Source organism: Hippocampus guttulatus, chromosome 2 (assembly GCF_054856545.1).
Source record: "Hippocampus guttulatus isolate MCC_2025c chromosome 2, RoL_Hgut_1.0, whole genome shotgun sequence".
Taxonomy (NCBI): domain Eukaryota; kingdom Metazoa; phylum Chordata; class Actinopteri; order Syngnathiformes; family Syngnathidae; genus Hippocampus; species Hippocampus guttulatus.
Genome location: NC_141262.1, coordinates 25,881,037 through 25,896,267, shown reverse-complemented (window position 1 = coordinate 25,896,267; position 15,231 = coordinate 25,881,037). Strand labels below are relative to the sequence as shown.

The 15,231-nt window shown below is 45.3% G+C and overlaps 2 protein-coding genes across 19 annotated transcripts in view; both read left to right on the top strand.

Moving 5' to 3' along the window:
* Positions 1-11,214, top strand: part of LOC147209247 (phosphatidylinositol-binding clathrin assembly protein) — a 34,838-nt gene extending 23,624 nt beyond the window's left edge. For 5 of the 17 annotated variants that reach the window (XM_086104990.1, XM_086104986.1, XM_086104980.1 and 2 more), the window contains 10 exons: positions 45-181; positions 1,224-1,324; positions 2,133-2,294; positions 4,613-4,753; positions 4,842-4,872; positions 5,296-5,440; positions 5,913-5,936; positions 6,571-6,627; positions 6,933-7,049; positions 7,171-11,214. In XM_086104990.1, the coding sequence (XP_085961116.1) occupies positions 45-181; positions 1,224-1,324; positions 2,133-2,294; positions 4,613-4,753; positions 4,842-4,872; positions 5,296-5,440; positions 5,913-5,936; positions 6,571-6,627; positions 6,933-7,049; positions 7,171-7,185 (930 nt within the window). In that variant the 3' untranslated portion in view covers positions 7,186-11,214. Of the gene's footprint in view, positions 1-44; positions 182-1,223; positions 1,325-2,132; positions 2,295-4,612; positions 4,754-4,841; positions 4,874-5,295; positions 5,441-5,912; positions 5,937-6,570; positions 6,628-6,932; positions 7,050-7,170 lie in introns of all 17 variants that reach the window. The other 12 variants (XM_086104988.1, XM_086104982.1, XM_086104997.1 and 9 more) reach the window with 10 other exon arrangements.
* Positions 11,215-11,263: 49 nt separating this feature from the next.
* Positions 11,264-14,890, top strand: LOC147209246 (cysteine and histidine-rich domain-containing protein 1). 2 transcript variants are annotated; one of them, XM_086105001.1, is made up of 11 exons: positions 11,268-11,434; positions 11,528-11,666; positions 12,527-12,576; positions 12,648-12,704; positions 12,765-12,919; positions 13,000-13,103; positions 13,352-13,404; positions 13,509-13,579; positions 13,662-13,764; positions 13,839-14,021; positions 14,427-14,890. In XM_086105001.1, the coding sequence occupies exons 2-11, from the start codon at positions 11,603-11,605 to the stop codon at positions 14,853-14,855; spliced, it is 1,269 nt and encodes a 422-aa protein (XP_085961127.1). In that variant the 5' UTR covers positions 11,268-11,434; positions 11,528-11,602; the 3' UTR covers positions 14,856-14,890. The 2 variants fall into 2 exon arrangements, with proteins under 2 accessions (XP_085961126.1, XP_085961127.1); XM_086105000.1 differs by having other exon boundaries at positions 11,264-11,666.
* Positions 14,891-15,231: the final 341 nt, after the last annotated feature.

Genomic DNA, 15,231 nt, shown 5'->3' with positions numbered 1-15,231 from the left:
AAATGGAGGGGAAAAATTGTATGCGCGTGTCCGCTTTTTGCCAGGATCAGCGTCTGAAGGAGATCAGCATGCAAACTCCGCCCTCTGCCTCCCCCAGCAACCAATCCATAGGCAGCACCCACAACAACAACCACATCACGCCAACGCCAGAGTTGTTCGGCTCCACGCTCTCAGCCAACAGGTATGAGAGAACATTCTCTTTATAAATTGAGAGTGCCGTTAACTGCCTCACGGCTGCAATAGAGAGTGACGTTTTGAAGAGGAATTTTCCAATGGCGGCTTTCCCTCATGCATGTAGGCGGAAGAATAATAATTAACAAAAATGTCAAATACAGGAGGACAGCCAGTTCCGAGATAAAGCCACATAGCAAACAACGACATGATGGAACATTTCACAAAGGGGATGGCGGTGTTTGCAGCTTGAAGTGAAGCAGTCTGCGGGGAAGTGACATCGCATATTCGCGATGTCACATTTTGAACACATGATTTGGCTGAAAAATGATGTGGGTAATGATCAGGTTTAAAAAAAATCTTTCAAAATAAGGGCCCAGAAAAAAAATGACTGAATTTCTGTACTTTTAACATACGAATGTCAATATAAGGATGAAATAAACAACTATTTAAACATGATGTGCTTCGGAGGGCTTGGCGATATGGCTGGAAAAATGTCATTCATAGCAGTCAATGCAGATAATTATTGATTTTTTTTTTTCGGTTCTATTTGAAATAAAAAAAACAATTCAATTGATCAAAGATCAAATTTAAAACAAATGACGCAAACCTATTGAAATGCCATTCAACATAAATGGTAGTCAAACAAATTGTCGAGGAATGTGCAGTTTTTCCGTTCATTGTCGTGTCGTTCAATCTGCAAAGTTCCTCCTACAGCAGTGCGCTGGTAGTGTTCATTTTGCGGACGACGCGAGCCCAAAGCAGTGTCGCTGATGGGCACACGAACCTTCATTCAATGTTCATAAGTGTCAAGTGTCACAGTGCATGAATGACAGTTCACCAACCATCTTGGCACCACTTGATATTTTTAGCAGGCTCCTTTGTGCCAGGAGTGACAGTCCGTTCATGTTTCACTTTGCCTGATTGTGACTTGAGATAGTTGCCTCTACTTTGATGATGCTTTTGTCCGTTTTTTTTTCCCCTCAGCCGCAGCCTCCATAACGGCATCTTATTTTCTCAACGCTTTCTTTTTTTTTTTCGTGGCCCCTCAGTGTGCCCCACCTGAACAGCGACTTGTTTGATCTGCAGCCAGCCTTCATCCCCGCCGTGCAGTGCACTCCTTCCATCTCCTCCGCCAACAGTGCCTGGGGAGGTACGTCACACGCGCAATCACGTGCACATAGATTGAAGATATGTTCAGAGGAACGGCTTCAGACAGGCAGATAAGCAAGTATGCGAGTGCCTCCATCATCCCATATCTTCTTCGTTGCCATCACCGCCCACCCACCGTCATTGTTCACCCCCCCCCCCCCCACTTCATTTCTTGATTTTACCACCATTGCCTTGTAAAATAATTCATGAAGTGCTGTGTGGTTCTGCCACATTCACGTAACGTCGCCTTCCTCTGAAAAACACGCATGTCCATTTTATGTCACTTTAGAGATTTTTTTGTTTTTGTTTTGTGGGATGTCTGAAATATAGTCACACCATTAACCCAAAAAAAAAGAACAAAAATAGACATGCAGCAACGATGAGCAGCATTCCTGTCAGCGTAGACTCTGAAATGTTTTGACCTTTCCACAAAGCAACCATTTAGTAGCGACACGCCCAAAGAGGCTATTAAGCTTGCTTCCTGAAAGGTTAGTTGCTACACGGAACTCGTTCTATTATCTGGTTAAATTTGTCACTCTGCTCTTGTCCCGGGAGAGCCGCCCCGCCCCCCCTCAAGATTTTATTTCATGGCAGGGATGCAGCGACCCAAACCAAAGTGTATCAATGAATTTCCTCATGCCGAGGATTAGCCGTCTTTCAAAAAAAGCCAGCCGGGTATAATTCGTTAGTAAATGACGACAATTCAAAACACAAAGACGGTCACGTTGATCAACACTGGCAGCCACATATGATCTTTGTGTCTTTTATTTCTTTTGAATTGTTTTGATTCATTTTTGACCGTGGTGAAGTTCTTCCAAAAGGAAGCAGCACTTATCCAAGAACGGAACTACATCCCTCAGGACTGGAGAGCCAGCCCCTGCAACAGAACGCCCCCGGCATGACCGTAGATTTCGATGCCGTGTTCGGGAATAAGGCCGCTCCTGCTAACGACGGAACACAGCCAGCAGCCGGTAAAGCTTTGTACCCGTCCCACCGTCCAGGCTGGAAACTAAAAACATTTGGCTTTGTGGGCCGCGCCAACATTGCTTTTGATTAACCCTCGTTCTTGCAACTTTTGGCTGCTGTTCAACAGGGGGGGGCGCTTTGCTACCTTTCCTTGTTACCATGTTGCACCCTGTTGTTTTTTCATCTTAACTTGAAAATTAACTTAAAACGCAGATCAGGTCATCCTTTGACTGTTAATTATTTGCCACAAAGTTATAAAAAAAATAATTCTATTGACAACTGATTTACTTGGCGAAATAAAAGGGCCTTCCGTTTTCGTTCCTTCAAACCTTCTCTGGCGTACACCTGTTCAGCTACATCTCTTCTTGCGCCTTTCTTCCTGTTAGTGTACAATCAAGGTGCAATTATTTTCTAGTGGATCTCCACTCTGATAGCTCCCATCCATCAGCACGACTCCTGGACTTTAATCAGCCAGCTGTTTCACACCAGCCGCCGATGCATGTGCCATTCGGTGATGTTGTTGTTTTTCTTTTGAACGTGTATTGGAAAGAAGAGTCAAAATGTACAATGGTGATTGAAAATGTAGCTCCTTATTTTAAAGGACAGTCGCTTTATTCCCTTTTTTTTGTTGTGGTTGTAAGTTATGTCCCCATTTAAAATATATATATGTATAATTTTAAGTCATTTGCCAATTAGTTGGCAATTTGTATTTTTTTCTGCCAAAAAGTTATTTCTGCCAGGCCGTACCTTGCCTTCGTCGTTTAGGCTTGTGCTAAAATAAAGGCAACTGAGCCGTGAATTAATATGAAAAAAATATATTTGTATCCACCGACCAACCAAAATGAGCACCTTTTTGTTGTTGTTGTTGTTTTTCCCCAAATTGCAGCCTTTGAGATTTAAAACTCGTATTCTACTCCATTGCGACGTTGATACGAATGTGCTTAATTGTTCATGTGTCCTTTGTGCCTCTGGCTTCTCCCTCTGTCTCCGTAATGCATTAAAAGCTGCCTTTCGGACTGCCAACCCATCTGCTTGACTGGCCGCATCTCACCACCGTGATTTATTATTATTTTTTTTTTATGCCCATGTTTTTTGCCATGTGTGTCTGTGTACATGTATCTGCCTCTTCCTACGCCTCCTTTTGCCATTTTTGCTTTGTCTCGTCTGTTTTTTTGTTGGTTTTTTTTCTGTCCGTTGCTTCAACACCAGCATTCATTTTGCCTGCGCCATCACACTTGGCAGGAATCGCCCAGGCAACTCGGTTCCATCTGCTCTTCTCCTAGAATCTCTTTCGCCGTGCATTGTACACGTCGCGCATAACATCTCTGAAAAGCGGTCTTTTGTTCTCCCACCCCCCTCTCCCCCTGTGCGTGCGACATTTTTACCGCGTTTGCTATTCCAATCGAACACGCCGTGTTTTATCACCTTCACGTCTCACTGCCCTCTGCTCTATTTGATCTTCTCAAGAGAAATTTTTCTTTCCTTCCCTTCTCCCCCTCCGCACTCATAATTCACTCGTAGCCAGCAGGCTTCACTGAGACAGTGCCAGAGGTTGTTTTTTTTTTTTAATCTAAATTGTACATCATGAGAATTAACTACTTTCCTGTGGGAGATATGTTGCAAAACCCTTCTGCAGTCGATGCAAATCTGCTTGACCATGTAAGAATTTTTTTTTCCCTGTTTTAAACTCATTTGCACATAAGACTGAGCAACACTTTTTTGGTGCTCATTTTTCTTTTTCTACTTTTTTTTCCTTCCACCATATGCGGCCTTCCTTCCTGGCTTCCCTTCTCCCATGTGCGAGGCTAGCAGGAAAAGTGTGTGCTGGATGTCTTGTGTCAGCACTACCATCAGCTCTACAAACCTCTTGCTAACTACTACCCCCCCACTTTTGTTCCTTTCTTTCTTTTTCTACTCCCCTCTGTGCTTCACGTGGCCAGCGTGGTTATCTTGCAACCAGTTTTGGCTTCCCCCCCCCCCCCCCCCCCCCACACACACATCCATTTTCATATGGCCTTTATTTTAAAGCCTTGTTGCTCGACCACCACCAGGCTGAAACACTTCCTGGCTTGTAAGCAGCAACGGGGCAGTATTACTGACTCATTAGCTCAAACGAATGCTGACATCCCGAGTATGTTAACCCCGCCAGCGACGCTCACGCGCCGGCACGGCAAATTGCTTGCTGCCATTTGGGCCCACTGGCGACACATTGACAGATTCACAACGAGTCCACCCTCGCGAGCACACGCACGTCTTTTGAGCGTGCGCAGGGCGGGTATGGAAATCGATTCCGATCACAGGGCGGCTTGTATCGCCGCCGCAGGTTTTGACACCCTGGGAGATCTGCTGAAGCCGACAGTTCCCATACATGCCGCCCATCCTCTCCCGCCGCAAATGGTCTTCCAGTCTGGAGGAAAGCTGCTCGCCAATGACCTGGACTCCTCCCTGGCCAACCTTGTAGGCAGTGAGTGAAACATCTGGAATGCCGTGCTGTTGCAGTCTGTCTCGCTGGTCAAATGTTGGTGATCGCCTGAGTCGTCTTCTTTTCTCAGATCTGCAGTTTGGTGGAACCCCATCCAAGAAGTAAGTCTGATCCATTCGAACTCAATCTATAGCTACATAAGAAGTTGAGCCGGTGGTTATCCACCACAATTGCGCTGTGGAGTTTTAGCAAGCTTGCTTATTCTCCACCACGAAAAATGCATCCCATGCTTTGGATGGCCAGCTGGCTTGGCTGCTTTAGTGTGCCTCGTCGTTGGCCATGAGTGCGCGTGCATATCATGTCACTCATAAAAATGTGAAAAAGCGACAAGAGGGTATTTTTTAATTCCATTTATTTTTTTGGAGGGGGGCTGACTGAACAGTCAGTTTGTAGTCTGGGCTTTTCGGCTAGTGTCGCTGCTTTAGAACTCTTCTCACTCCTGTCTGAACTGCCTAAATCTCACTGCCCGTGTGTTTTGGTTCAAGTGAAAAATCATGACATGTCCTGGTCTTGTCTTTCTGCTGTTGGCCCTCCAGGCCGGACATGCAATGGAACCAGCCCGGGGAGAAGAAGCTGACGGGCGGCCAGAACTGGCAGAACAAGACCATGTCCACCACCCAGTGGAGCCCCGCCCCCATGGTCCCGCCTCCCATGCCTGTGCCACACGTGGTAAGATGCGCGCATGGTGCTTGCATTGTGTACATGAAGACAAGCTTATCATGAACCTTGTTTTTCAGAATGTACTTTTTTTTTTTTTTTTTTTTGGTCGCCATTCCTCTCGCTGCAATTCGTTGGAATCAGCACTTCCTGCTCCGCTTGACCTCCTCTCATGCGCTTCTTCCGGCAGTTTTGCAGCGCCATCCCCTCGTCTTCCTTTCCTCACTTTGCTTGCTTCACATTTATCGCATCTCGGTTTTGCTTCGTCATCTGCTTGCGATGATGTTACACAGCTTTGCCCTCGACTCCTCGTCTGCGGCGCTTGACCCTCCGCCCGTTTCTGTCTTTTGCGTTTTTATTCCTTTGTCTTTCTCTTTGGGTCTTTCTTCCCTCACACTTCTCCCCCCCACCCCCTTTTTACTGTTTATCTGTCCACTCATCTTTGTGTCTTTTTGTCTCTTTTTCCTGTTGCATCCTGTTGCAGAATGGAATGTTCTATACTAGTTATGTAAGTACCGATCCACTAACGCGACTTGGTGATAAGCCGCCTTTTTCTTGTGCCGTTCCCTGTCAAATCTGTTTTTACTCTTGACGCTAGAAGGCAACGATTACGCATCTGTTGGCATTCCCCAACTGTGGTGGGGGGAAAAAAATGCTTTTGTTACATTTGCACGCTTCTGTGCTTGGAGGCCCATGCGAATAGTAAAACTGCGGCCAACATGTCAGCGTGTCATTGCCTGACTATTGTGAACGAGTCTTCCAGGACGTTCAATTGCCACGTTGCCGTGCGGGAAGCAGTGGCTGCTATGGGGCCTATATTTGCATTCTAACTTGCCAATTAGTTGTATTGAATCAGAGGGCAAGACTTAAATGTTCGCCATTGTTATACTGTACTTGCACCGAATCTCCACTTGACCAACATTTAATGTTTGCTCCTCATGCGTACACTGGACCGGGGATTACTTTTATTGCTTCCGGTGTCAACAATTCATACTACAGGCACAGGCAGCAACTTTTCCACGCACTAAAGCTTATACACTCCATTTCAATTCCCAGAGGAGCTCTGCTACGCTGGCATCCGCCTCAAATCTTTTTTTTTTCCTCCCCCGACCACTTCTGAGTTATTTCCCATTTCCTTCAAGGCTCCAGCTCCCGTGGCTTTCCCCATGACGACACCACAAGTGCCTGTGTATGGAATGGTGAGGGGAACCATTATCTAAATAGTACACTTTGGAACATGTTTTTATATAGATTGAGAATATAAACAGCCTCTACTCCAACAACCATCGTGTTGATTGAATGTTTTGTGATATGTTGAACAAATTTATCTCGCAAACAGTGGAGGGTTTTTATACAAGAGTGACCAGACTGTCCCTTCCAAAAGTATTGGGATGGCAGCGTCAACACAAAGGAATTGACCGTCCCATTCCAGGACTTTTGGAAGGGAAGTGCATAGAAGACAATTTTAGAGTTTCTGACTGTGCCATTTTTTTTTCCTGTGTAGGTACCCCCCCAGATGGGTCAGGTGGGTGGGGTCCCAGTCATGGCTCCTCAGCCTATGATGTATAACCAGCCTGTCCTCAGACCCACTAATCCCTTTGCAGCCATGCCTGGAGCCCAGGTGAGATTACGTCGTTGACTTCTATGGAATTTGAGATATAACGCTAGTTAGTGTGCGCACTTTTTTTTTTCCTTTCCTGGTGTGCCGCTTTATTTTCTGCAATCTTTCTGTCTTTATTCAGATGCAGTTTATGTAATCCAGTCAAGGGCGGGTGGAGGGGGAGTTGAGTGCCAAAAGCGACAAATTATCACAAAGAAGACAAACACACAAGACGAGCGATTATTTGATCAAGCTTAAACGGACAAAGACTGCGACGCAACCGATGCCGCCAAAGCAAGTTGATGAGGCTGGAGGGATTGCCGTTGTCTGAAGCAACACGCGAGTGTGTGTGTGTGTGTATGTATGTACGGATGCATGGGTAGCTCGCTGCATTGCCGGATGTTTGAGGCTGACAGAAACGGGTGTGTCAGATTGGCGACGGTGGGGAGGATGCATGTGACTGAGGTGAGGGTCTTTGCTGCCACATTAGCTTTATTTCATACTGGTGCTACTTTGTCCCCTTTTGGCTGCGTCGGCCTGCAACTGTCTGTGTGAGGACGTGTGTGTGTGCGTGCGGCGGCTGCTTCAGACAAGCATCCTCCCCTGAAACCACTCCCCCCATGTGCCAGCCGATCTGTGAGTCCACTCTTGTGATTATGGTAATTGTTTTGCCCCCCCCCCCCCACGTCATATTCAAGCCGCACCGAAACGCGGGCCCGAGTTGTGATAGCATGTTTGCGTGACAAGCAGGAGGTGAGCAGAATGCGATTGAATCCTTCGTCATGCGTGTTGGCGCTGCTTCTTGAAAGCCTGCTCACAAAGCATCTCGTAGCGGAGGCCAAGCAGGTTGACATGTGGACATGGGAAGCCCTCCGGGCTATTTTTCGATGTCCTACGCCAAGTTGTCCGCACAGCACTGAAAAAAAGCATTTGTTAAATTTACTCAATTTTATTGTGTCGAGTGGTTGCATGGAATAAGGTCATCTGGTTGTATCGTCTACTTTTATTTTGTGCAGCCACTTAACGAAATAAAATCGAGTGAATTCAACTGGGGTTTTTTCCCCAGTGTAAAAATTCAGCTTTGAAGTACGCGTTTTGAAAAATAATTGAATTATGACTTTTTCTCCCCCCTCAGTGTTGCTATTTCCTATGCGATTTCTCACATTTGATTTAACAAGGTCGGAATCGGTTATGCAACACTATTTTTTTGAAAATCTCAAAGCTCTTCTCCTCATGCGCTAAATTGTCTCACGAGTGAGACTTGAGCGCGCTAGCAGGATCACAAATGTTTTAACGGCTGGCCATGTGATAATACGCATACATTTCTCTGAGCTCCCTTTTGTGTTTGACATTTATTTTACCAGCCCATAGAAGTGGAAAGCTTTCTTTTCTATTATCTTCTCCATCAAAGGAGGCGTCCAGTACGTGAAACAATTTCCACGTGCTAATCCCCCAATGACGGTGGCTCCCCTTGATTTAACTGTTTTATGACAATTTTTTTTTCCTCCCCTGCCGGTAAGCCTCACTAAGCGGATCCATGTAATGGCCACAGAGGTTGCGTGTTTCCTTGTTGTGCTCAGTGAATGTCTGTGCTCGTTTCCATCGGACATTTTGAATCACTGAAATTGCACTGATTCTATTTAAGTGTCTTTTAGTGTGCCCTCCCCCCGCCCCAATTCTTCCGGTTTTTGAACAAAATGTTGGCGTCAAATGTTGTCTTGTGCAAAAGGTCACCCAAAGCATTCCATCGCAATGATTTGTCAACACGTGTCGGTGTGTCATTCTACGTACGTTTTCATCGAGGGCTAGTTCTCAAAGTCACGACATTGTCAAAGACACACGTGCTTATTTTGTTGCAAAAAAATGCAGACGCAGAGTTTTGCACTGATGTGATCAAGCCGCAGCTGTCGGGTCTACTTTCTGGTGTCCAAAAAAAAAAAAGTTTGGAGTTTTACAGTTTGTGTAACCACACCAGCCACTTTAGCAGGTAACAAAATGTTCCTGCCATTTGAACAATGGACTTTTTCTACTCCCAGCCCCGGCCCCCGTCAGTTGTCTTCATCCAGACCTCCATAGCAGTTCTAGTCCTACCATGCTTTTGTCTCCTGTCTTCTAGAACGCTGCTTCTTCTTGCCTGCCTCGTCCACACTTTTGCTGTGTGTAGATATGTAAACACGAATGATGCTCGTGCTCGCCTCGATCATCACCGTTGCTATTGGATAGATGTCGCTCTTGAACGCTTCTCGTTACCGTCTTGTGTTAGCGTTAGACTCCTCGTGCCGTAGATTTCCTGCCTCGTCCTGTACTACTTTCGTTTCTTTCAATCTTTAGTGTGTCTCACTTTTTTTTTTTTGGCAACATATTTGGAGGCTACTGGCCTTGTTGTTCGGCTTTGCGCTATTCCCTCTTTTTGCTTTGTAAACCGGTCTCATCTGTGCCTCTGTTGAAGCAGGTCAGCAGCCTATGCGGCATCTGCTCAGGCGCTTGAATGTCCACAGCAAATCATGTGATCATGGGGCCCCAAGTTGTCCCAATTTGATGGAGACATTGGGGACGATAATGTAATTTACAGCTGATCAGTGTCAGCAAAAAAAAAAAAACATGATTTCCCCCCCCCCCCTTAATTTTTAGAGGTCACAAAGCGACAAAGACCTTGCCAAATGCAAAAGCAATAGCTTAGTTTTATACTAAACAATGAAATGATTCAGGTTTGTTAGTCGAGGATAAAAAGAAATATGAAAAAAAGGGCCGCTGACCCGGATGTGAAAAGATTTTGCTCACGTGGCTGATAGTCGACAATTCGAAAAATACTGCAAACTAAGTCCGAATTGAAAGAGTGACGGGTTAACAAATGTGACATATTTAGACTACCTTCGAATACGAGCCTCGCGTGTGTCAATTCTTTTGTGACAAGCAAATGTGTGCCCCAAGGGTAGAATGGATTCGTCGTCATACAATTAAGACACACTTCTAAATAAGAATGTACATTTGTTGTTTACTGTGGAAAGAAATCAAACGGGCTCGAATGCGGAAAAAAATGTGGTCGGGACACCTCTACTCAGCACTTTGACACAAGATGTCGCCGTCAAGCGTGTATTCAATTCACCCTGGGAACTTGACCACGTCGTGCTCTGCGCGCGCAGCTCTCACAAACAAGCAACATTGTCAAGGTGACGTTTAATTTACTTTAAGCGACTGAATTCCTTTCCCGTAGCATCTGAAAGGCGCGTTTAGCTTTTGCGTTCCCGCTTGGACACCAGAGAGTAAAGCAGTAAAATGTTTCACCCCCTCTCCCCTCACCTGACGGGCGAGATTAAAAACAACACAAAACCTCTCCGACCTGCTCCGTTTGGCAACTACTGTCACTTCTGCAGTTTTGTATTTCATTATTTCCTCTGCATGGTGCCCGGTCCTGTGTGTCGTGACAAGCTCTCATTTGTCTCGGGAGACTTTGATTTTGCCCGTTCATGATTGGCGAATTAATTCATGGGCTGTGATCCTCGGCTTGATTTCATGCTTATTACTGGTCCGAAGGAAAACACGGATGAGCCTTGAAAGTGACGTTCAAATCAGCGAGTGCATGGTTGTAGCGTTGATTGTTCTTTTTCTAAACAGCATGATGTGACGGTGACCATCATTCAATTTTACCACAATTCCCATATGGAATCGCCCCCCCCCCCCCCCCATATATTTTCGGTGGGCTCACTACTGTTGTAGATGAGCCGCAGCAGCAAAGTGTCCCCAAATGTGTCACGATGTCTAAGTTTTGTTGTGATTCTGCCGCCATCTAATGTTCACCTCGCGTATTGCAGCTTTATGGAAAAAATCTGAAAAGTGGTGGCATTTTTTTTACATCATATCCTGCACTATGCTCATTTATGATTTTTCAAAATTGAATTATGGAAGAGATATCAGCGGCACCGATGTAATATCACTGCTCATGTACACCCTCCCTCTGTCATTCAGTGTCGCCAAACGCTTTTTGAGCTGGTGCCACCTTTCAATCGGTTTCCTTGTACATGATTTCTATTTATTTAATGCAGAATTATATGGATTGTATCGAGCATGGAAAGGCAAAACGACAAAAATCACAGGCTTTTATTTTACAGCAGTATATTTGTTTATTCAGAGGATTGGTTTTCTGTCTTTTTTTTGGAAGAAATAAAGTCATTTTCCATTACGAGAAGAGTGTCTTGTCTTCATCCTTGAGCGATGGCATGTAATTAATAGACTCGTTAACTTTGTGTCAGTCCAGTCAAATGACGTGCATGTTAGTTTTGTTGAGTCCACAGTAAGTCTCGGCGGCACCAGGTCCAGAGTGACAGCTGACCCCCACCACCACCAGAAGGAATGTTCCCCCAGCCTGCAGATAAACCTCAACAGCTGTAGTGCGTAACAGGGGGGAGGTGAGCTGCTATTTTTGTCTTTCTCCCAGCCTGAAAGAGAAGTGTCCACTGGGAGAGCCTCCCTTTCGCCTTCTGGATCTCTCCTGACCGCAGAAACTTGCGGAGAAGCGGCCCCCCCGGACTACAAGAACAAGTCGGAGGCACCCGCTGCGCGGCGGACGGCTCGACATGGCGCTGCTGTGCTACAACAAAGGCTGCGGGCAGACATTTGACGCAGACTGCAACGAGGCCGGTGAGGGTGTGAATGAATGTCTGGATCCATGTGAAGTTCTTCAAGTTCATTCATTCTAGTTCAGATGATCACCAGTGAGGGAAAGCTGTTTTTTTTTTTTTTTTTTTTGCTACTTCAAGCACTTTAATGCCGCTCCCGGTTAAATTTATCTGTGAAATTAAACGCGAAACAAAGATCGTTGTGTGTGTGAAAAAAAGACAATCGTCTGAAAATAAACATTTTTAATATGCATACATTTTATATTTATTTACATTTTTGTCTTCTACTTTCTCCCTGTCATAATTGTATCTTATTTTATGCTAGCCTAATGCTAACAAGCAGCGATGCCGGTAACGCCTCACCCTAATCCTTTTTTTTTTCACAGTAACAATTTATCTCATGTGGTACTTTTGTATGTGGAGTCATCTGATGACAGTGACTTTGCAAGGTCATAATTCAACACTGTATTGCGATGAACAATGGCTGCAAACATTTAAGAGGAAAGTCTCACCTTTCCCTCTTAAATGTAGTGCTGTTAACTGCCTGTTGGGTGCAGCAGTGAGTGACATTTGACAAATCTTGAATAGGCCTCACAATTTTTCAACCAGTTTTTCCTCACGCGTATAAATAGAATTATAAAATTAAAATACAGGTGGAGACAACAACTATTAACAAGTGCAATAGATGGAGCAGTTTACCATTGATTTACCACACTTTAGGCAGCGGAAATAGGAACAAACGGTGCAGCAACTCGTTAAAAGATACTCCCAGGCATATATTCTTTATCCTCTGAAAAACTATTATTGCTGTAGTTTATTGAATCATGTGAGTCAGTTTGGACGTAGTTGCAGTACTCCTGATTTTTCTCTCTCTTTGCAAAGATTCCTGCCTCTTCCATCCCGGAATGCCCATCTTCCACGATGCTCTGAAGGTAACACATGTCACGATGCAAACAAAGAGCAGAATAAATTGAACTTTTCCCAAACGTAACTGCTTCTTCAGGGGTGGTCGTGCTGCCGCAAGAGGACGACGGACTTCTCTGAATTTCTCTGCATCAAGGTAAAACTTTTTTTTTTTTTTTTTGGGACATTGTGACCTGAAAGTTTTTTTACTTCATAGGGCTGCACCCGTGGGCACCACAGTAACAAAAAGCCACGCGAACCTCTGTTACCAGAGGTGTCGTCTGACAAAGCTGGCAGCAAAAACTCCAATGGCCAGGAGATCATCTACCGGGGACCCAAATCTTCTGAAAAGCTGCTGAGAGAGAGACCAAGGTGCGTCGCGTGCCAAGTAATGTCGTTGCCGATGATTTTGGTCACACCTTTTCAACATATCATCTGGTGCGCATGCACAGTTCAGAAGAACCCAAGAGCAAACTGCCCGTCAAAGTGGCACCGTCCCTGGTGAAGGAGCTGGAGAAACTGGACATGAACGAGAGGGCTGAAAAGGAGAAGAAAGGTATGAGGTGTCAATCGGCCAAATGTTGACTTTGCCTTGGCAGTTTTTGTAAGCGTTCCCTTGCCAAGGCTCAGAAGTTCACATTGAAACGGTGTTGCAAAAGTTCCAGGCCTCAATTGGTGAATTTCAAAGCCTAAAAAATTCAATATTGTCTGAAAGATGCTTTAAGCAAAATAGAAAACCTAAAGTTTTATTTGATTTATTTTACACATACTGAAACTTATTTTTCTTGTTTTGAAATTTGCCAGAGAGCCAAGGTGTTGTGCCAGGCACACGATGCAAGAATTCAGGATGCAAAACGGTAAGGGAGCCTTTTTCTTGCACGTCTCTACGAAAGCCGCTGTCAGTACCCGACCCATGCCCCACTTTGAGAATCAATCTTCACAAATGTGCTTGTGTCTTCAGGTCTATCAGGGCCCAGAAACTGACCTAGAGGTCTGCACACACCACCCCGGTGCGCCGGTCTTCCATGAGGGGTAAGACGTACTCAAAGGGTGTCAAAAGTATGCGCTCAGGATCATCCCGGGCTGATGGTGTGTCTGTGACTTGCGACCTCAGGTATAAGTACTGGAGCTGCTGCTGCATCAGGACCATGGACTTTAACGCTTTCCTGGACCAGAAGGGCTGCATGGCCGCAAAACATCGCTGGGTCCCGAAGCAGGTGTGTCGCAAGGGAAGATGTGAAAAAAGATTTTCACTCTACCTGTGAGTCAACGTTTGTGTGCGTGTTGACAGGACAAGAAGAAGGTGGCGTGTCGACATGACTGGCACCAGACGGCAAAGAGCGTCGTGGTGACGATCTACGCCAAGAACGCCAACGCGGAGTACAGCTGCATCGAGGCCAACGGGACGGTGATCTCCTGTCACATCCAGTTTGAGAGCGACAAGATCTTCAAGAGAGACTTCCACCTTTGGGGGGTGCGTAAATGCTTAATTGCTATCGTAGCTAACACTGGTCAACAGCAAATTTTAATCCGCGACGGCTTTTGTGTGTCCTTCACGGTGATCCAAAATGTCCACGTTTTCCACTCGGGTAACGCGTTGCTTTTTCCAGTCAAGTAATCAGATGACAGTGACTCTTTTATGTATCACAAAAGAAGACGAGGTAAAACTACTAGTTCATGAATAATGAAATAGAAGAGGACACCTGTTTCCAAACACCAAAGTACTCAATAATAATATTAATTTAACATTCGGTTTTCAACACATCGACAACTCATGTGTTCATACTGTAGTCCAAAAAGAGCAATGGAGGAAGGAGAGACATTCACGTTTTCAATCAACAAATATAATTCACTATTTTGAGTTGATGTCGGCTTGCAGGTCATCAGCGTTCAGCAGAGCGTCGTCAACATGGTTCCGTCGAAAGTGGAGATCACCCTCCGCAAAGCCGACGAGGTGGCGTGGGGCAAACTGGAGGACCCGAATTACAAGCCTGAGCCGGAACCCGCGGCGGAAAATCCTGACGATGCACCGGAGTCGCAACGTCCCGACTGGGACATTGACGACGATGACATCAGCGACTCGGATGAGGAGTGGGTCAACGACACTGCGCCCAAGACGACGCAAGTGGAGGCGGACAGAGGCCAACGACAGGCCCACGTTGAAGAGGTGCCGAATGTAACGAGGAAAGAGGTGGAGGAAGAGATGAGGAGGGCCATGGAGCACAAGAGGCAGGCCGAGGAGAAGCTTGAGGAGCTGAAGAGGCAGCAGGAAGAGGAGGGATATGAAGACATGCCCGAACTGGAATAAAACCTACAAAGAATGTAATAAACGCAGAAAAGGTCCACCTTTTTTTATAAAACATGTTCTTTGTGTAGTTGTGTAGTCATGTCACAGCATGTAGTAACTCACAAACATTGAGATATTTGATCAAAAGTTGATTAACATTTATTTCAAGTCAAGTCACCTTTATAGTCAAATGTGCTGCATGTTTTAATTTTAATAACATTTTACATTTTCATTGTAATTAAGCTATTTTGCTGTCTCTGTGGCTCAATGGGTTGCACATCTGGCTATTATAGCTAACTAGCCGAACGTGAGCCCGTTTTACCAAAATTCATACAAATTTTGGTAAACCGTGTAGCACGTAGTACAAAATGTTTACAGCAGATGGCGCTCGATTGTT